General features: G+C 39.6%; 1 protein-coding gene across 2 annotated transcripts in view; it reads left to right on the top strand.

The window, feature by feature from the left end:
* Positions 1-23,214, top strand: part of tln1 (talin 1) — a 149,777-nt gene that overhangs the window by 87,522 nt on the left and 39,041 nt on the right. For both annotated transcript variants that reach the window (XM_061876862.1, XM_061876863.1), the window contains 14 exons: positions 3,625-3,753; positions 7,920-8,022; positions 9,341-9,549; positions 9,710-9,829; positions 13,011-13,208; positions 13,375-13,514; positions 13,592-13,685; positions 15,677-15,766; positions 15,852-15,974; positions 16,058-16,201; positions 16,290-16,451; positions 17,262-17,402; positions 21,991-22,172; positions 22,405-22,537. In XM_061876862.1, coding sequence (XP_061732846.1) covers positions 3,625-3,753; positions 7,920-8,022; positions 9,341-9,549; positions 9,710-9,829; positions 13,011-13,208; positions 13,375-13,514; positions 13,592-13,685; positions 15,677-15,766; positions 15,852-15,974; positions 16,058-16,201; positions 16,290-16,451; positions 17,262-17,402; positions 21,991-22,172; positions 22,405-22,537 — 1,968 coding nt within the window. The remainder of the gene's footprint in view (positions 1-3,624; positions 3,754-7,919; positions 8,023-9,340; positions 9,550-9,709; positions 9,830-13,010; positions 13,209-13,374; positions 13,515-13,591; positions 13,686-15,676; positions 15,767-15,851; positions 15,975-16,057; positions 16,202-16,289; positions 16,452-17,261; positions 17,403-21,990; positions 22,173-22,404; positions 22,538-23,214) is intronic.

The following is a 23,214-nucleotide window of genomic DNA, read 5'->3' on the forward strand; positions in this document are numbered from 1 at the left end:
ACAGCCTCAAGTCATTTTGAATATGATGCCACAAACGTGGCACACTTATCTTTGGGAAGTTTTGCCTATTCCTCTTTGCAGCAGTTCTGAAGCTCCATCGATTAGGTTAGATGGGACGCATCAGTGCCATTTACAGATCTCTCGATGATGTTTAATGGGATTCAAGGCTGGGCTCTTGCTGGGCCACTCAAACACATTTACAGAGCTGTCCTGAAGCCATACCTTCACGCATATTTGGGTTTGACTATGTCTAAATTTACTTTCCAAAAAATACATCGGGATGTATATCGTATATTGATATTCAGCCAAAATATATCAGGATATGTGTTTGGTCTATATCGCCCAGCCCTCCTGCTAAAAGATGAACCCTTGCCCCAGTCTGAGTTTAAGAGCTCTCTGGAACAGGTTCTCATCCAGCATGTCTCTGTATATTGCTGCATTCATTTTTCCCTCCATCCTGACTAGTTTCCCAGTTGCTGCCACTGAAAAACATCCCCACAGCATGATCCTGATACCACCATGCTTCACTGTAGGGATGGTATCACCCTGGGGACGAGCGGTGCCTGGTTTCCTCCAAATTCATGCCAAAGAATTCGACCTTTGTCTCATTAGATCAGAGAATTTTGTTTCTCATGGTCTGAGAGTGTGTCAGGTGAATTTTGGGAAACTTTATACTTAGAAATGGCTTCCGTCTGGCCACAATACCAAAAAGGCCAGATTGGCGAAATGCTGCAGAGATGGTTGTCCTTCTGGAAGGTTCTCTTCTCTCCACAGAGGAATGCTGTAGCTCTTACACAGTGACCATTGAGTTCTTGGTTACCTTCCTTATTAGGGCCCTTCTCCCTTGATCGCCAAGTTTAGACGGCTGGCCAGCTTTAGGAAGAGCTTCAAGACAGCAGATATTTTTCTGTACCCTTCCTCAGATTTGTGCCTCGAGACAATGCTGTCGTTTAGACAATACCTTTGACTTCAGTCTTTGTTTGTGCTCTGCCATGCACTGTCAAGTGTCGGACTTGGACTCAGAGTTGGGCAATTATTTTGGTGTAAATTTCGTTGTCTTCCCTGTATGAATAAATGTAGGCAGAGTGGATTGATGGCTTGGCTGGGATTGGTTATTTTGTTCTCTCTGTACAGCGATTTGAATGTGGAAAAAGAGTTGTCTGTCTTTAACTCCCCCTTGCCTTTACTTGAACTTACCACAAGTCGGCGCCTCGCAGCCACTGCTCATGTAATTCTGCGTTCAAGTCAATAACGAAGGTATGTTGCTCAGAGCTGCCAAGCTTCACACTTTGAGTGTGACGGTCAGGCAATTTAACCTTTTCTCATGCGGCACGCCACACTCGCTTATAGTCCCCATTCACTACTCTATATTTTTCTATAATAATAAACTTTGTTTTTTGCAGCTTGCTGTGGTTCGAGTAACCCAGACTGATTGATCGAAATAATGAATTCCAGACCAAGTATTCAATCTACGTGCCTAATGTATATTCAACCAACCACGGAAGACACTACGCGATTTAAACCAATCAGAAACAACGTAAGGCATAACTTGGCGTCTCTCCTTCACGCACCTCAGCTGTAGTTGTTGTTTCTGATTGGTTTAAATCAGGGGTCTCAGACACGCTGCCCGCGGGCCAATTGCAGCCCGCAAGACGTTATTTCGCGGCCCCCACCTTAGTATGAAAATTTAATTTAGTTCGGCCCGCGAGTTTTATATGCATGGCGCTTGACAGTGTTGTGTTATTTGGGTCCGAAATGGCTCTTTCAATGTTCTGGGTTTCCCACCCCTGCGTTAGTGGAAAAGCGGCAAATGAGTGAAAGCGACAGAAACGTTGCCATGGAGACGAGGGTTTTCTTACGTGCCTGGCTGCAGTCACACCGAGACACCTGTCCGTCAGTAATAACAGTCCCCGATAACCTAGACCGATTCAAACCGTTATTTGTTTTCTTATTGTTTAATTTGCATTGCCTCACACGATGAACACTACATATATTTCTATATGATGCCGGATAACACTCCGGGAGCCGTCACTTTTTTGCGCTACCACTGTTATCCGCCGACCGCCGTGTTGCTGTAGGGAGGAAAAGCGGAACGACACACATTGCGGAAATAACATTATTCGCCGTGCGTCGGCTAAATACAAATATATTCCACAACCCCAAACATGTCTTTTTCAAAGCCTGCAGTGAAGAGAAAGGTTCGTGATGAGCAAAGACAATTCCAGGAAAAGTGGGAGATGCAATATTTCTTTGTTGAGCACAGGCGCACCCCGACGTGTCTTATTTGCACAGAGAAAGTTGCGGTGCACAAGGGATACAATTTGAAATGTCATTATGCAACTAGACATGCTGAGGAGTATGCAACATTTTTTTACGAAATCTTTTCTTGCGGCCCAGACTTTGTGTTCAGTGGCCCCCAGGTGAAGGGGCCTTTGAGACCCCTGGTTTAAATTGTGTGGTGTCTTCCGTGGTTGGTTAAATGTAGGCACACCCCAGATACGCACAAGCGGATTGTATTAAACGCACGCAGTTCTGTATGCATGCACACGCGTTGTATTACACGCTCACGAATCTCGATACGCTCCTCAAATCATGCACAGCAGAAGTGTCGCAAAATTCATATGTACAAAATGACAAGTATATTGAGGGTTCTTTCTGATTACGGAATAAACAAGAGACACGTACGCGGATCTAAAACACACGTACACGGATCTAAAATGCGGATTTGAATACACACTCTCGGATTGATATACAGACACAAATTAGTATGCATGCACACAAATTGGATTACAGGCGGGCAGATTGAGATACACGTTTGCAAATAGTTTTGCTACAATAATATTTCCATACAAAACACAATTCCATCTCCCTCTTCTGACTCTACTCTGTTTTTGCTTGCAAGTGCTCTGGGCTTGTGTTGATGGTGACTCGCGACATGCGCCTAGGCGTATCAACAGCTGGTGCATGGAAAATAAAATGTATTTACATTACAGTACCATTTTTTTAGCCATTAGTACCATAGTACTTTTTTAGTACAGGTACATTGCACAAACCTATTGTAGACTAGTGTGTGGCTTTTCAAATCATTTTCGTACCAACTAAATTTACCCCAGGTGGACTTTAATAATTTGTCGGAACATCTCAAGGATGATCAGTTGAAAAAGGATGCCCCTGAGCTCACGTATGAGCTTCAGGGCTAAGGCTATGAATACTCAATCACATGTGATTTCTTAGTTTGTTTGTTTTTTTGACAAATTTGCAAACATTTCTAAAACATTTTTTTTTCACATTTTTGTCTGTAGATTTTTGAGGGTATAAATGAATTTATTCCATTTTGAAATAAGGCTGTAACATAACAAAATGTGGAAAAAGTGAAGCAGTATGAATAGTTTCCAGATGCACTGTATCTACTACGACCTCACAGGTGTTCAGCTAGTTTTACATTTTTTTCATAAATCACATGTCGGTGTGAGAAAGTATGTTCTCATATGATGTTGTTCGTTATGAAATATTTTGCACTGCTTTTTAGTTTTAATATATTAGTTCTCATAATAATCATTTACATGTATTGAAAGTACTTTTATTTGTATGATATCCAAAATGGCCTTTTTGCGATGTGTGCAGGCCCAGGAGGCGTGCGGGCCTCTCGAGATAGACAATGCTCTGTCAGTTGTACGTGGGCTGGAGAAGGATCTAAAGGATGCCAAAGCTTCAGCTGATGAAGGCAAACTCAAACCCCTTCCAGGAGACAATGTGAGACACACACAACATGCATGTAAAACGATAATCGGTGCCCACTTAATTCCACTTTCATACTTCAGCAGCTTTTTTATTTTTTTACGCTTAAAACACCTATGTATAAAAGCTTTTCAACACAAATATATTTTGTTATGCTAAAATATAATCACTATATGTATCCATAGATTTTCAAATGTACTGTTTTAAAGAAAAAAAAATCTATATATCACGGTATTTCATGATTAATTTTAGTTACAGGTGGGCTTCAGTTTACAAACCAGTTCTGTTGCTACGACAGTGATGTATGTTTTAGTGAAGGGGTCTTCACTGGGGGGGTCAATGACGACAAGGGGTTCCGCAGAGGTACTGCAGGAAGGTCATGAAATTTGTGGTTGATTACACTTTTTAAAATATTTTTTTCAGATTTTCCCACATATTTAAACGTCTTTAAATGCATATTAATCCAACACACTGTCGTAGATAAATCGGAGTGCCATGGCCACCCTCCTCAACGTACCTTGGAGTGTTTAAATAACTATATTATTATATTCATGTCAGCATTTAAGACAGCTAGTGAATAGCGTCCTAATTGCTACCTAGAAGCAGCAGCTTTATTTTGTCCATTCTTAACATGTACAAGACACATAAGAACTGAAACTACATTTTTGGCACAGTCCCACTATGAGCAGACATACGTAACAGGGGGACAAGACGGGACCGCCAACGGATCAGCCACTTATGGCGTTCCTTAAAAAAGGTCAGAAAAAGTTGACATTGGGAAAGGGGGAAGAGTAAAAAAAAATATCAGTCTATGGCTGTACCCTCAGGAGGGATCCAGACTGAGTCCGAGGAAAAAAACTCACATAGCATGTGACACATAAACATGATACATGTGACTAGTGTAACCCTAGCTGCCTACTGGCTAATTGTGTGCAAGCTCGTAATCAACTTGCTATTAGCGGTGGTATTCTGTACACAGCACACATGAAGTAAATATCAAATAAAGTAATGTAAAGATGAAATACAAGACAATAAAACAGTAGTAAAAAATAATTTTATTCCTGCAAGGGACGGAGCGACAGTAAGTGTCAATTATGAGACCACTACACTGCTTAATTAATTTATCACTGTCCATTTCATAGGAGCAAATATTTTTACACGTTCCAAGATACGGTCTTTATCCTTCATAATGTTTGCGACGTTTGGTTTGGACCAAAGTTTGAACCAATGTTGATTTTTAAACAATATCAATATTTGACCATGTCTAAATTTACTTTACTTTCACTCTTTTTGATGTTGTGCCATCAGAACAGTCTGCCTTACGCTTTAGAGACACCATGAAGGAAAAAAGGATGCAAAAGTGACCTACGACTGCATATTCTTCAACCACGTGCAAATAAATAGTACTCTATCTTTCTTTACAGTAATAATGTATGAGAATGCATTGTAACACGCTGTTCGCCTGAATCCTTTAACACGGTTTATTTTGTGGTTATTAAATTTCGGATTTCTCAGAAAATCCTAGTGAGGCCGGCAGGTGCACTTTTTTCTAAAAGTTTGCCTTTCACTTACAAACTTTATGTGAGACAAGATGTCAGGTTCAAACACTGACATCTATTAAACAGGACAAGAAGCAAAGAATCAAACAGAGACAGAATTCAGTTTGTCTCAGTGAGGAGAAACGTGTACATCTGTACACATGTACAGTGTCATTACGCTCTGCCAAAAGATTGCACCCCTACTTATTTTATTTGGACTTTCCCTGACCACAGCTGCTTCCAAAGGGACGGGGTCGTAAACAGCCATCGCCTTTGATTACATAACAGTTCAAAATAAAAGGTCGGTTAAAAAAAGAGGTTCGTAAAAGAGTTCAAAAAAGCGGTGCCTGGAGGGGAGTCTGGCCCTGCTTCCTCTCCGCTTTGTAGTTCTTGGGTCACGACAATATCTTTCTGTTGATTACAATACATGAAAGAAACAGACACCTTCATGTTGCTTTCCATCCTACACAGTGGAGTTTTACAGGCCTTCTTCTTGGTAGGTTCAAAGAAATGTTTTTGCTTCTGAATGGGAACTCATTGAAACACAAACTTTTGTGATAACTTAGATACAATTGTTCCTACAAAGAAACCATTTGTCTTTTTTTATGCATTCTACTTTGTAATAAACATCAAGTATGAGGTAGATAACAATGAAGCTAATTGCAGTCATCTATTGCATCCGTAAAGCCCATTAAAAATAACATCCAATAACTGTCAACAATACTCCATTTACATGTCTCAACCGGCATATTAACCAAGTATTAGCGATATTGTTAATATAAGGACAAACAAAGAGTAACTACTTTTAATGGTGCCGTAATCACAGAGACCTTATACAGCTATTGCCTAACTGAGTTGGTAGAATTTAATTCTAGATTATTGATCATGCCTCTCGTTCTTAATAGGAGAAATAAACCGAGAAGTTGGTCTACTTTGACATTTAACTTAGATCCGGAAATCACGGCAAAGCCATGAAAAGACGCTGGTTTGTGCCCACATTTTTTACCTGCTTGAGTATTATGCTTAATTCTTCATCTAAATGAGAAGAGATAAACATCCCATCAGTCTGTATCCCAGTGAGAGTACACACTGCACAGTGAGTGATTGTTTTATTATGGTCATAGTTTTTATATCTTGTTTAGCACTTAGCAATGGTGCTGCTTTTTGGATCTCCTTATCAATCAGCTTCTATAACTTGTAGCTCATCCTCCTTATATTCAGGCTCAAAAATATAAGTTTCTGGATCACCACTTGTCCCAAAATAGTCATTGTCGTCTCTCATGAATTCTGCATGATTAGTGGTAGTTGTTGAAGAGAATAGCGAACGTGATGTGAAATTAATGCACCGCCGTATGCTTAAAATGACCAAAATTCATAAATATTCACATTCAATCAATCACAGTTTGTTTGTATGGTCCTTAATCACAAGTGCCTCAAAGGGCTTCACCAACCACAATATACTTAATTTAAACCCACATCCAGACAAGAAAAAAGTCCAAAAGCCCGAGATGGAAAAAAGAAGAAACCTTAAAAAGGGGCTGCAGATATAGGGATCCCCCTCCTGGGTGACCGGCTGCAATGAATGCCCAAGTGGGTACAGTCATTGAAATGTTACATTCATGATAATACCAGAGTCCAGCCCATTGGTAACCCAAAAGGGGGTTGTTGTGGGATCTTCCATATAGACAAGGCATCGACGCAAAGACGTGACCAACTGATGCATAGAGGAGTGGTCCAACCCGGGTCACGACCTGGGACAGCTCGAGCTTCTTCCAGACTGATACCGCTCCAGAGATTATTCCTGGCCACCCGGTAACCTCTCCATGCATAAGAGAGGGGCATAAAATAAAGCGGCAGGTCAACTGGTCTGAAAAGGTGTCTTTTTAAACACTAGCGTATGTAAATTAGTTTTAAGGCTGGACTTGAATGCTTCTATTCAGGTAGCATCTCTATCTGTTGCCGGTATGGCATTCCCGAGTACTGGCGCTCGAATAGAAAATGCCCTAAATCCTGCAGACTTTTTTGGGGCTCTGCTGGTCACTAATAAGCCGGCGTTCTTGAAACTCAGATTTCTAGACGGAACATACATTACAAAACAATCAGCAAAATAAGATGTTGTGCTAGACCATTAAGTATTTTGTACGTAATAGAACCTTAAAATTGTACAGGGAGCCAGTGCAGGTGGGCCAGTACAGGCGTGATATGCTCAAACCTTGTTATACTTGTCAAAACTCTACAAGCCGCATTCTGTACCAGCTGTACAAATGTTACTTGTTGTTATCAATGTGCCTGTTACTATATTACCTACATATATACTTAGAACATGTGTATGAAACGTTAATGGGGATTTTTGAAATTTTTTTAGAGCGTTTTATAGGGGTAGTAGAGCAAATCTGATTAAGTCCATTGTTAGCTGACTTTTACTAGCGTTCATTTACAAGTTAGAATGCATAAAAAAGAAAAACGTGTGCTTGTCTCAAAAGGGGATTGTGAATGATAGACAAAATTCCACAAAATGTGCTGTTCCCCTTTAAGCAATGTACGCTTGTACATAAAAAGGGAGCATATTCATCTTCTGGCAGACTTGTTTTGAAAAGTGTTTAAATAAAACTTGAACTTTGCTGTCATTTGCTTGCTGTTCAGCTCGAAAAGTGCTCCCAGGATCTTGGTACAAGCACTAAGGCAGTAAGCTCTGCCATAGCCCAGTTGCTAAGTGAGGCCACCCAGGGCAATGAGAACTATACAGGTGGGTACAAACTATTTTTATATTTATAGTGCATACTGTACATGTTCTGTACCACACACTGATTGTGTCATTACTGAGGCAAGCTACGCTGTGAATAAGTTACCCGTCAATCACAGGACTCTTTCATTTTTGCCAAAAATGTAGATATACCGGTAATATACTTTTTTTTTTAGACTGTGCAATTAGAACATATATCATGTAAAATCCATTTGTCGTGATTGTTTATCTACATTGTTTTGTCTCTAAACCAGTTATTTTCTTTTACCAAATATGGGCCTTATTGAACTTATAACAGAAAGCATTAATTACTTTCTTAGTTTAAATACATTTTTAAAAGAATCCGAAATAATTTTAATTTTTCACTTTCTACTGAAAGTTCTCTGCAGTCGCTGCCCTTTTTCTGGCTACAGAGCTTGGCCACCATTACAAGATGGATAAATTTCATCCTTTTCCTGAGAACTGTCCAGCGTAAACTACTACTTGCGCATAAAAAAAGTGTTTGCAACCGAAGCAAACTGAAGGCAATGGATTAATCAAAACGGATGCCCAGCAACGGAATGCCTTGCGGAAAACGATAAAAAAAAAGGCTTTGTTAGTCCCAGGGTAATAGATAGAAAAATCCAAGGAACGAAGAACCTTCTTGGAGTCCAGGAGCTAATAATCAATGAGAATGAGGTTTTAGATCACAAATAGTTGTTCTCAAGAAGGATCAGATCATTTACTGTAGCAAATGATGTGTAAGAATGAATGCGTTGGAGTGTAGCACATGTAAGATGATGAGATTTAGATTGGATCCTGTAACACCAAGGTGGAAGAGATCAAATGGATGTTACCATAATAATAATTATGACTAAGCAACAAGTGGACAACTTTCTTCAATCAAAAGAGGTGGATGGAAATAATATTCTTATACATAAATACAGATTCATGTATTGCACGGTACTGAAAATATTGAATTAATCATCTTCATTAAGATCACCAACAAGAATTACAAAACAGCACTTCTGAATTAGTGCAGAAAGGTAAAATGATGAAATTATGCATAAATTAACTAAGTGCAGTGCTGACATAGCAAACAAGTATGGAACTTAAGAAAGCAGTGGAAACCACAGCACACCTGGGTCAGGTAACTAAAAAAGCTTAATCGAGTTAAAAAGATAACTGAAAAAAACTCCAAGACATCAAAGAACTGTATAAATCCTACACATCACTTGAACACTAAAAACAAGCGTTCATGATTTATTCTCTAATTATGTTGTTATTTATTTGTTGTACAGTACCAGTTCAGATTGTTTTAAAAAACATCTGCTTTTTCAAGGTATGGCAGCCAGAGACGTGGCCCAGGCTCTGAAGTCCTTGGCCTCATCTGCAAGAGGTGTCGCTGCCACCGCCGATGATGCAGCAGCAAGAAGTGCTTTGCTGGACTGCGCCAGTGATGTCATGGATAAGTCGGCCAACTTCCTTGAAGAGACAAAGAGGGCCGTTGCCAAACCAGGAGATGCAGAAAGTCAGCAAAGGCTGGCCCAGGTCAGACTGCAGGACAACATAGTGCTCTGCTTACTTTTCCTCAGTAGCTGTTGTTTTAGTCCTAATTGAAGAACCCTTTCTGTTGACATGTTTGAGCACCATCATAATGCATTATATTGGCTGAACACAGTTTATGTATGTTTGTGTCTACTATGTGTAGGTGGCCAAAGCAGTGTCTCAGGCCTTGAACAGATGTGTCAACTGCCTTCCTGGTCAGCGGGATGTGGACAATGCCATTCGTACTGTGGGTGAAGCCAGCAAAGCTCTCCTGGCTGATTCTGTAAGTACCAGCAATGCTGCTACTGATTCTTGTTGTCCCAACGACGCCTTTCAAATGTACTAAGGTCTGACATGTTTAGTTACTTTACCAGTGGCAATAGCTCGTCGAAGGTGGCGTTGCGTAAGTGGCAACCTGGATGTGACACACTCACAGACATTTTACTTGGTCATACAGTGGAGGCCAGCCCATCGAAATGAAAACAATAACAAGATTTCGGGGCTGTAAATTAAATTTTGAAATGAGCATATTCTGGCTGAGCTACTGTTATCAGATTTACAGGTTTTCGAAAAGAACTTCATTTATTAATGCCTTTTGACATTTTAGGGCCATGTAATGATGACTTGACATGAAATTATTACATTATGACACTTATGTAAACCACACATTATGACACCTTTAATGGTACCCGTAGTACTGATATTAATAACGTTACGTCTATTCCACGTAGTGTGCCTTAAAGGAATTGATATGGTGGGGATTTTTAGATTATTTGTTTGATGCTGCGATAGATTTAACGCTTCATAATTTGCCACCTCAGTAGATTGCATGTCCACCACTGGCACAGTCACTGCAGAAAAAACATTATGTGAGTTATGTATTATTCTACGAGAAATGTTACGTGTGAAGGAATTTTTTAGTCTGGTGCTAGTGGGTTCTAGCTTAACTGACTCCTGAACAGGGCTAACAGGCACTGTGGTTCCCTGTGTCCAAGTTTGCTCTAGTGTAGTCAGTCAAGTGTGACTCTAAAACAGTAGTCTATATTTCTATGAAGAGTGCTGGCGCCTTCCTAGTTAAGTTGAAAGCCATCGCTGCTCTGCAAACCTGGTTTGCCCCTAGAAAAGGGCCAATTATCAATTAACGGTTGGTCCCCGTTCTCTACATAAACAACCCAGTCACTTGTTAGGCAAGACTAATATGCTATACTTCTCATCATTGCCTGTCGCAGGCATGGTGCCCAAGACAAATACTCAAAGGTAAGACATCTTTCTGACGAGATTTCAAGTCTGAGCTCTGTTCCTCTTTGTAATCTCTGAGTGTCTCATCCTAGTGTCATTGGAGCCGACGTGTACAACTATGTTTGCGTAGCTAGTGGTACGATCAGCCTGTTGTACGTGTTTACTAGGCCTGTTGAGTGTCAGCTCCCTAAGCCTAGCTTCAATATTGGCGGCTCTTGCCCAAGGAATAGACCTAATCATGGCCGGTTTCATAAACCGTATGTTCCAGGTGATGGAGTACCCTATAACTGAACTGTGGTGTCCGGTAAACTGGGGTGTGGGACTAACTCAAGTGCCAAATCTATTATGCATCTCAACCGTTTCACCATGGCTTGCAGGCCGTTTAGGGCTGCTACAAACTGGGCTAGTCGGCTTGCTACAGGCAATGCTAACAAACGTTTCCACTGTGCCTAAAGTTGTGAAATTACTCTGCTCGAACTGGCAGACACGGCTCTCCAGTGGAGCCAACCTGTCCATGAGAAAGGTGCACGATGAACAGGAAGCCATGCTCACTTTTTTTCTACCATCAAGTGAAGTTCTTGCTTTCTTCAGAGCGCAGTAGATTAGGACCGGGAGAACCTTATCTTTCTTAGCTTAGCAACTAGCTAGCTGAAAGTGAGAATGGTGCTTTGTAAATTTGATAATACTTTGATAAGGATTAAAGAAAGCTGTAAAAATAGAAGCACATTAGATATAAAGATAGCGCCTAGCTTTAAATGGCGAACTGCAGCAGTAGGAGGAAATAGTATTCTAATATTCCAAACAAAACTACAAGTTGTTCAATTAAAGACACTTATGCCTAACTTGTGTACTATTGTGTGACTTTTAGCTTTTGTTTAGTTGCTAGCTCCTAGTAACCTATAGCCTACCATGTTTATATTTAGTAAATCACCACTAAAATACAAGAACAAAACAAATTTGTGTTCTTTTGGGAGGACATTTAGATGTTAACAGTCTGTCCCGCTGGATGGCAGAGCTTCTCACCCTATCTCTAAGGGAGAGCCCCGCCACATGGCGGAGGAAACTAATTTCGGCCGCTTATACCCGTGATCTTATCCTTTTGGTCATGACCCAAAGCTCATGACCATAGGTGAGGATGGGAACGTAGATCGACCGGTAAATTGAGAGCTTTGCCTTCCGGCTCAGCTCCTTCTTCACCACAACGGATCGGTACAACGTCCGCATTTCTGAAGACGCCGCACCGATCCGCCTATCGATCTCACGATCCACTTGTGAACAAGACTCCTAGATACTTCAACTCCTCCACTTGGGGCTGGGTCTCCTCCCCAACCCGGAGATGGCACTCCACCCTTTTCCGGGCGAGAACCATGGACTCGGACTTGGAGGTCCTGATTCTCATTACGGTCGCTTAACATTCGGCTGCGAACCGATCCAGTGAGAGCTGAAAATCCCGGCCAGATGAAGCCAACAGGACCACATCGTCTGCAAAAAGCAGAGACCGAATCCCGCGGCCACCAAACCTAAACCCCTCAACGCCTTGACTGCGCCTAGAAATTCTGTCCATAAAAGTTATGAACAGAATCGATGACAAAGGGCAGCCTTGGCGGAGTCCAACACTCACTGGAAACGTGTCCGACTTACTGCCGGCAATGCGGAACCAAGCTCTGACACTGATCGTACAGGGAGCAGACCGCCACAATAAGACAGTCCGATACCCCATACTCTCTGAGCACTCCCCACAGGACTTCCCGAGGGACACGGTCGAATGCCTTCTCCAAGTCCACAAAGCACATGTAGACTGGTTGGGCAAACTCCCATGCACCCTCAAGAACTCTGCCGAGAGTTTAGAGCTGGTCCACAGTTCCACAACCAGGACGAAAACCACACTGTTCCTCCTGAATCCGAGGTTCGACTATCCGGCGTAGCATCCTCTATTACACCTGAATAAACCTTACCGCGAATGCACAGAGGACTGCATTTATTGGAGCACTCATATGGGAGATTTTATATGCAAGTCGATATCATCCAATTCTTTTATTTTTGCTGATATCTGACCGATATCATTATCAGATCGCAACACCCCTATCAAAAACGTTGAGATTAGGGAGTAAAATCACTGACAGAAACATTGTGTGCTGCGTAAGTAAATGCTGGATTTAAATGAATAAGTGACCTATGAATTTATAAATAAATGACGTATTCTTAACACCTTTTTTCCTTTCCAGTTCCCCTCCAGTGGAAGGAGTTTTCAAGAGGTCCAAGGCCAGCTGAATCAAGTGGCAGCTAGTCTTAACCAGTCAGCCAATGAGGTTGTCCAGGCATCACGCGCCAGCACCCGGGAACTGGCCAGATCCACCAGCAAGTTTGGACAGGACTTTAACAACTTCCTGGATGCTGGTGTTGACATGGCAGGAACATCACAAGTCAGTATGATGGCATAAACAGGAAATGAAGATAAAGATGTTACCTTCATTTTGGTACTGTGTATATCTCCATGGACACCGTGACTTTACTCTTTTAGATGTGACACGTCATATAAATGATCATGATTTGACTTGTCAAAATCCTATACCTCCCAAACATCTGCAGTCTAAAGAGGACAGGACACAAGTGGTATCCAACCTGAAGACAATATCTATGTCATCCAGCAAACTACTCCTGGCTGCGAAAGCTCTATCTACTGACCACAACTCTCCTAACCTCAAGAACCAGCTGGCAGCTGCTGCTCGGTACTACTACTTCTTCATGTTGTATCAGTCCATACAATAAATATTTATTGACAATGTCCACTTGTGTGTGTCCACAGGGCAGTTACAGAAAGTATCAACCAGCTCATTACCATGTGCACCCAGCAGGCTCCTGGACAGAAGGAGTGTGACAACGCCCTCAGGGAGCTGGAGGTACCGCCATTGTTTTAGTTTGTAGTCTCTGGTTTATGCAGTCGTGTTTCACAAATCAATCAGGAAAAGATCTATTAGATTAAGGCTTGTGAATTATTTTTACAGATTATTAGGGCAATTATTCGCCGGCAACAATTCGATACCGGCATCGGAACCAAAATGTCTATCGATACTTTTCAAAATAAAGGGAACTACAACATATTTTAATATTGGTTTTGACGCATTGGCGACGCATTGTGGATGCGCATTGTCACCCCAGGGATGCACGAGGACCAAGACAGGCAGGTAAGATTTGATTTAAAACAAAACATAAAAGAACACTGTTACAAAATGATAAAGAAAAGGCGTGCCGAACGCACGGAGAGCTAGGCTAACACTTAGCAACGAGAATTGAGTCCAAAAATAGACATGCAAAGCGCACGCGAGGCTAAGGCGAAACTTAGCAATAGTAGAATAAAGAAAAGGAACCAACGTGCGTGTTGCATGTAGCAAACAAACCATCCAGTATGAACTGAGGTTGCAAGCGGGCTTAAATACACAAGCAATCAAATGAGAAACGGGTGTGCGTAAAAAGGCCAGTGCAGGCGGAACAAATGAGGAAACCATGGAGACCAGATGAAACAGGAAGTGCTCAAACTAAGGAACGGAAGAGTCCAAAATCATAACAGGCTTTATTTTAACAGAAAATCTTAGAATACAATAAACATATGTTTCATATTGCACTCAAAGAACAATTTCAGAAGAAGGTTAAAATATAAATTAAAGGGTATTAAACACATTGTGTTTTTCTTGTTGTACTCTAACAACAATTTCAAATTTCCCATATTACATATAGTCTGCCATAATGAAGGATTAGGTTAGAATATAATAAAAAGCTTTACTGACATTATATTAAATGTTTCATGATTTATCTTTGCCAATCCTGGTCTGTGTTTTAAGAAAAATACAATTATTAGTAAGTACAAAAACAAAACTATGGATAAATGTACACAGATAAGCCATGTAGCAAGTAAAACACACATGTGTTAAAGTAAAACATACATTGTAGCAATTTGTTACAAAATACAGTCAACTCATGCAAGTGAGTTGACTGCTAATCGGGCAGTTTTAACTCCGCTATTATTTGGCATCAATCCAAGCAGCTCTGTGCACGTCTATGTATCTACATGTGCACAGCAGGGGAGCTGTTTAACTAATGAGAGTACTAATACTAATAACTAATAATAAATAATAAGAGAATGGCAAAGTGTTGTCTGAGTGACATCAGTGAGTGAGTGAGGGAGCAAAGAGAGAGAGGTAGCACTGCACTGCGCAGTAGAGTGATGAACGGGTCTGGTTGTGTCCTGCAAAACTAACAATAAAGCAACCAGATTGTCATAAATCGGCGGCCTTGTCGTTCTGACACGAAAGTGGAGCTTAGCAGACCCATTGACGGGTAAAGTGAAATATGTTACCCCTGACGAAAACATTCACCATATCAAATATATTTTTTATTTTTATTTTTCATTAGCAATGTGGGAACGATCAGATAAGACGTGGCAAACAAACAAATGTTGTTTTAAAGACAGCATTTGATACATTAACCTAGAGAACACATGGCCATAAATAATTAAGGTAAAGTTAAAGGACCGATGATTGTCACACACACACTAGGTGTGGTGAAATTATTCTCTGTATTTGACCCATCACCCTTGATCACCCCCTGGGAGGTGAGGGTAGCAGTGAGCAGCAGCAGTGGCTGCGCCCAGGAATAATTTTTGGTGATTCAACCCCCAATTCCAACCCTTGATGCTGAGTGTCAAGCGGGGAGGCAATGGGTCCCATTTTAATAGTCTTTTGTATGACTTGGCCGGAGTTTTTTTTTTTTGCTCGTGTGGTAACTTTACACCAAATATCTATGGCTTCTGACTTTATGAGACAATGCTTCCCCTCGATGACAAGTGTGTCTAAACAAATATTGATTGTGTTTGCTTTGTTGCGGGTGTTTGCAGTCAGTGAGAGGAATGCTAGAGAACCCAAGTGAAGCTGTGAATGACCTCTCCTACTTTGACTGTATCGACAGTGTCATGGAAAACTCCAAGGTGTGTATCGTCGGAGCATTTTTTTTTTTACAACATATCCAATCTGTTTGCTGGCTTTGTATCATCTACTTTATCTTTAAAAAAGATCCTTGGTGAATCCATGGCCGGTATTTCCCACAATGCCAAGAACTCCAACTTGCCAGAGTTTGGTGATTCGGTCAGTTCTGGCTCCAAAGCCCTGTGTGGTCTGACTGAAGCTGCAGCACAGGTACAAACTAGCCATTGTGTCTACACACAAATTGAAGGTTACTAGAAAATAATAAAACTTACCTGATTCTTCTTTTCTTAAAGGCTTCCTATTTGGTTGGCGTGTCAGATCCCAACAGTTCAGCAGGTCAGAAGGGTCTTGTAGATCCTGCTCAGTTTGCCAGAGCTAACCAGTCCATCCAAATGGCCTGCCAAAACCTAGTGGACCCAGGATGCACCCAATCACAAGTACACCCCTCGGCAACATTCAGCAAATCACTATATTCATGTTTTTATCATTTGGTTGAATGCTATGTCCATGCATTGCCTTGCATAGGTTCTGTCTGCCGCCACCATTGTTGCCAAACACACTTCAGCACTATGTAACGCTTGCCGACTGGCCTCCTCCAAAACCCCCAACCCTGTTGCTAAGAGACAGTTTGTCCAGTCAGCCAAAGAGGTGGCCAACACCACCGCGAACCTCGTCAAGTCCATTAAGGTTTGTATTATTTTACTCACAATAAAATAAATAAACCATTTACTGGATCCCTAAACATTTGTGCTTCAGCATTTGTAACATTGTAAGTTTGCAGATTTTAATTATATTATATTTTTTTTATTTATATTTATTTTCTTCAAAATGTTTTTTTTTTTTCCTATTTTCTCATAATTTCTATTCTCATTCGTCATACCCCTTTGGCAGTGTAATGAGTGGCAACAAATGATTAATATGTGATAATACAGCTAAAATGTACAGCATACAGGCACCATCCCGCATTTTTTACATGTTCACACATTGTTTTTTTTACATCTATGTATGCCTACAGAATTTTGTTAATTGGCTAAGCATTGAGATCTCATTTTGTCAGGCAGTCATTGAATGCACCATAGCAGAGTTGGGGCAAAGCAAAAGTGAAACTTACATCTAATTTGAAGTTCACATTTGATGCTGTTTCTCGACTGAAGACACATACAATGAAATTAACTTTTGTACAGTATTATAAATTGAGGAGTGATTTTATAATTATTTTTTTTTCTTGTAATTTTATAATTGCTCTTTAACCAAACAAAAATATATTTTATCCGATCGCTCAAAAAACTGTATCATCGTCTTCTTCTCAACACTGTCCTTCACACCCACTTTCTTCTCCACTATTGCTTGAAAGACTATTATCTAATGCTAGTCATAGTGTTTGGTGGAATTTACAGGGTTCTGTGTTGCATTTGCGACGCCTACTCCTAATTCAAAGTTTTGCTCGCAACTAAAATAAAAAAAATAGTTGTTTGACTTGGTATTTTTTGTATGCAGGCTTTGGATGGAGCTTTTAACCAGGAGAACAGAGAAAGGTGTCGGGCTGCAACTGGTCCTCTGATAGAAGCTGTGGACAACCTGACAGCCTTTGCCTCCAATCCAGAATTTGCCAGCATTCCAGCTCAGATCAGCCCTGAGGTACAATTATATTTTGATTTAATATAGTGGGTCTTACAGAAGCAACACTGACTTACTTACTCGATAACAAAACTTGTCATGACAAGGTCTTAACAACAGAACGAGTCATGAGTAGGTCTGACTCTTAACAACGGAAAATGTGATGAGTGTGTCCTAATAACAGAGCATGTAATGAAGAGGTTTAATAACAAAACTTGTCATAACAACAAAATACAATAAGTAATTTTTAATTGCAGAACATTTCATGATAAAGTTTTAATATCAAAACTTGTGGTGAGTAGGTCTTAACAACAGAATGAGTCATGAGTAGGCTTTAACAAGAGAACATGTGATGAGTGTGTCTTAATAACAGAGCATGTAATGAAGAGGTCTTAATAACAAAACTTGTCATTATTAGGTCTTAATAACTAATTGTAATAAGTAATTCTTAATCACAGAACATTTCATGATTAGGTTTTAATAACAAAACTTGTCGTGAGTAGGTCTTAACAAAATGTAATGAGTTGAGATGTCCGATAATGGCTTTTTTGCCGATATCCGATATTCCGATATTGTCCAACTCTTAATTACAGATTCCGATATCAACCGATACCGATATATTCAGTCGTGGAATTAACACGTTATTATGCTTAATTTTGTTGCGATGCACCGCTGGATGCATTAAACAATGTAACAAGGTTTTCCAAAATAAATCAAAACAAGTTATGGAAAAAAATGCCATATTTATTATTGAAGTCACATAGTGCATTATTTTTTTAACATGCCTCAAAACAGCAGCTTGGAATTTGGGACATGCTCTTCCTGAGAGAGCATAAGGAGGTTGAGGTTGGAGGGGGGACGGGGTTGAAATGGGGTGGGGGGTAGCAGGGGTGTATATTGTAGCGTCCCAGAAGAGTTAGTGCTGCAAGTGGTTCTGGGTATTTGTTCTGTTGTGTTTATGTTGTGTTACGGTGCGAATGTTCTCCCCAACTGTGTTCACAGTGTGGCGCTTATTTGTAACAGTGTTAAAGTTGTTTATACGGCCACCCTCAGTGTGACCTGTATGGCAGTACCTTTAAGGTTTATTCCCGCTCTGTATTTCTCCCTACGTCCGTGTACACAGCGGCGTTTTAAAAAGTCATACATTTTCCTTTTAAACCCATACCGATAACTTTGATACCGATGCCGATAATTTCCAGTATTATATATTAAAGCATTTAGCGGCCAATAATATTGGTAGCCCGGTATTATTGGACATCTCTAGTAATGAGTATTTCTTAATTACAGAACACGTCATGTATACCTCTTAATAACAGAATATCTAATGAGTAGGTCTTAATAACAGAGCATGTCATGAGTAAGTCTTAAAACATAAATGTCATGAGTAGGTATTAATAACTGAACATGTCTTATGCCACTGAGTGTTCATATACACAGCGATGCAGCAAGCTAAACAGTCTTCTACAAAGCACCAGAAACAAGATTTGGCTTTAGGCACTTTCGTAGAAGCCATGTAAAACTGTATATATAAAAAAATAACATACGGTACTCTTTGTTACATATTTACAAACAAAAATAAGCTTCATAGATATTATAGATGAGTATCACAAACTTGTATAGAAACCTTTATTTTTTTGTAGTCCTTTTGTTTAATTTCCTATCAGCTCGGGGTGAAGAGAAAGGCTGTGCATTGCCACCCACTGTGACTGATCTGTAACAAGAAAATGTAGGACCAATAGGGCCAGAAAGGGATTGGTGTTGTTTTTTGTTAGTTTTTTTTACTTATATTTTTATTTTTACTTTTTTGTGGGGGACGGGAGAAAAGTGTGTCTGTTTCTCACTACCTGTATTATTTTTTTCCCTATCAAATGAATGAATAAACATTTAAAAAATAAATAAACAAAAAATACAAACTAAGACATCCACTAGTCAAATAGGCTTAATAACACTAAAATATTATACATAACTAATATATAGACAAATAAACTTCCAGGCTGTGCTTTTTGATGAGGGAACCAAAAAGGATGGAGGAAATTTGAATCCAGCTGTCTTCACCATGCACAGCAGCCATCAAAATAGCTGCTTCCAAGTTTACAAATGTATCTGTCAACTGAAAATAATTAACATGACCACTAGATGGTGATGATAACAACACATTGCAAAACCACATTAAAATGTGTTACATTGTCAGTCTCGGTGAATAATTGACACAAGTAGGAGAGACAGAATATCATGTCATGAGTAGGTCTTAATAACAAAACATGTCATATGCCGGTTTTAATAACAGAACATGTCTTGAGTAGGTCTTAATAACAACACATGTCATATGTCGGTTTTAATAACAGAACATGTCTTGAGTAGGTCTTAATAACAACACGTCATATGTCGGTTTTAATAACAGAGCATGTCTTGAGTCGGTCTTAATAACAAAACTTGACATGAGTTGTTCGTAATTACAGAGCATGGCACGAGTAGGTCTTTAAGATAAAACAAGACATGAGTTGGTGTCAATGACATATTATGAGTATGTCTTAATAACAGAGCATGTTTAGAGTTGCACTTAATAAAACACTAGGCCCCTTAACATAAGACGCTAGTCACAAACACCACAAATATCCAATTCATTCAAGTCAGTACTGCGGGGAGGGGTCACATTGGTGGCAGGAAGGGAGTTTTTTTATTTATGGGGTGTAGGGGAGTGTTATTTGCATTTTCTATTTATTATTGCACTATTGTTTTTTTAAGTACTTAGGAGAGAGTAGTCCATCATGATTGTGTTGTTCACCTGCTGATCGATGACAATAAAGATTGAATGAATGAATGGGTTTATTTTGAGCCATGCAAACAAAACAAGAGAATGACATAAAATACAAAAGAAATATATATATACATTATTTTTACACCTACATTAAAAACATTACATGTGCCTAATCTTTTGTAGATGTCAAGATTGGCTCAAAAGGGAGTGGGAAGAAGTAAACTTATTAGGTCCCACCCCTATACATATACAATATATATATACAATATATAATACAATAATATATATAATATAATTCAATTCAGTGGTTGCTGCTATATATTGTCTATATATAATACATTTAAATTCAAACACACTTACATATATACATATGTACACACACATATACACACACATACATACAATTTATATATATATATACACACATATATATATATACATACATACATACACATACACATACATACACACATGCATATACCCAAAATACACACATATCCATCACACACACACACACACCTATATAAATACAATATATATAATAGTATATATAATATACACTTTTTTCTAAACATTATTAACAGTTTATGGTGCCTATGGGAACAAACTTTCATTTTGACTGTGATATTAGTGGTTAATAGTGGATCTGTGGGTGTGGAGCTACTGCCCCTGTTCTATTCTAAATTGTCATGAGTAGGCCCTAATAACAAAACACGTCATGAATTACTCTTAATTACAGAGCATGTCAGGAGTAGGTTTTTTTTTATAAAACATCATGAGTTAGTATCAATAACACGTCATGAGTAGGTCTTAATAACAGAACAGTTAATGACAAGAGTAGGTCTTAATAACAGCGTATGTCTTCAGTAGGTCTTAATAACAAAGCATGTCATTAATAGGTCTTATCAACAGAGCATGCCTAATAACAAAACACTTCATTAATGAATCTTAATAACAAACCATGTCATGAGTATTTTAGGTCTTATTAACAGACCATGTCAAGAGTCGGTCTTAATAACAGAACACGTCTTAAGTAATGTTATGATCAGCTCATATTCTGTTTGGTCTTTGTTATTATGTTCCTAAATTTAGTGTTCATTTCTGTTTTCAATGCTGCCTTATTTCCATAGTTGCCTTAGGCGCTGATTTATTGCACCTGCATTTGATTAGTGGTCAGGACGCTCACCTGGTCTTGATCACTAATCAGAGAGCTATTTATACCTGCCTTGCCGTTGACTCAGTCTTACAGTCCTGTTAGCTTTACGCAACTGTTATGTTTGGTCGCAAGCTACGATGTAAGTTCATTCCTGTTTCTTTGTTATGTTGCTACGTTAAGTTAGCCTTGAGCTTTCCCAGCATAACACTGGTTAAACTGCGTTTTGCTTTTGGAGAATAAATCATCATCTTACCTGGACACTGCTTCCTGCCGGCTTTCTGCAGCTTGGAAACACGATATCATGCCGAACCGTTACAATTGGGTTTTAATACCAGAACATGACATACATGTAAACAGTATTGGACGTAAAAACATGCAGTTGCATACAATAATATCATCTTGTCCAAATGGCATGCATATGATATAGCGCTGTCTGCTGGATTCATAGCTGCAGTACTCTTTTTCACCAACACATACAAGTAGCATCTTAAAACTACTTTCTGTTTAACTCACCCTAAACAATGACAACAAGAATAGAATATCTACCCTACTTAATTTTAGTGATAATCAAATTTGGAAAATTTAAGTCGCAGGGAAAAAACAAACTGGTTATTTGTGTGTTGATATGAACAAGTTAGACTGCTGTTTAGAAGACGTATGGAAGCAGTCACATTTCACATTCTGATCTTCCTTAGGGTCACGCTGCTATGGAGCCCATTGTGGCAGCAGCCAGGACCATGCTGGAGAGTTCCACTGGCCTGATCCAGACTGCCCGATCTCTAGCGGTCAACCCTAAAGACCCCCCCAAGTGGTCTGTCCTTGCCGGACACTCAAGAACCGTATCGGACTCCATCAAGAAACTCATTACCAATATGAGGTATTATTGCTTAATCCTTTTGGATTTATCCAGAATATTCTCTTATTTTTGTAACCATTCCAACGCTTGACATAATCACTCAATAGAGTGACATTCATCCATATCATGATATTAGCTGTGTAATCCAGTGGTTCTCAATTATTTTCGGTCACATCCTCAGCCCCCCCAGCAAGAATAATCCCCCACCTTTATACTGTAGTGTTATATTTGCCTATTTTGTGTATTTCTGCAGAGAAAAGGCACCAGGCCAGAGGGAATGTGATGATGCTATCGAGGTTCTAAATGGCTGCATACGTGAGGTGGACCAGGCTTCTCTGGCTGCCATCAGCCAGCAGCTCACACCACGAGAAGATATCTCCATGGAGGTAAACACAAGCTTAATACCCGCAATATCTTTGCAGTATTATACAATACATGGTGAACTGAAAATATTAGCATAATCCATTTTGACTTAAAAAAAACACATCAGTAGTATTGTTTGCATGTTTGCTATTCTTCCTCATTTATGGCAGTATAGCGTGCAAAGTATTAGAATTGCTTTTTGATGTACTACTCCAGACAAATAATAATTGTATAAACCATATTTCTTCAGACAGGAGGGCTTAGCTGTATGAAATTATATCAAATAATCTACCTGTACAACGCTAAGAATGTTCTGAGCTTTGAAATTGACCACATTGTTACAAGAAATGGATCAATCATTTTGCATTTTCAAACCTAATCCTCATGCATGAGCATTTTAATTTGACCATGTATTAGAGATGTCCGATAATATCTTACTGCCGATTTTATCGGCCGATAAATGCTTTAAAATGTTATATCGGAAATTATCGGTATCGATTTCAAAAAGTAATATTTTTGACTTTTTAAAATGCCGCTGTACAGAGTGGTACACGGACGTAGGTAGAAGTACAGAGCAGTTGCGTCTCCCAGTCATACTTGCCAACCCTCACGATTTTCCCGGGAGACTTATGAATTTCAGTGCCCCTCCCGAAAATCTCCTGGGACAATCATTCTCTCGAATTTCTCCCAAATTCCACCC

The sequence above is a fragment of the Nerophis ophidion genome, linkage group LG17, assembly GCF_033978795.1.
Source record: "Nerophis ophidion isolate RoL-2023_Sa linkage group LG17, RoL_Noph_v1.0, whole genome shotgun sequence".
Lineage (NCBI taxonomy): Eukaryota > Metazoa > Chordata > Actinopteri > Syngnathiformes > Syngnathidae > Nerophis > Nerophis ophidion.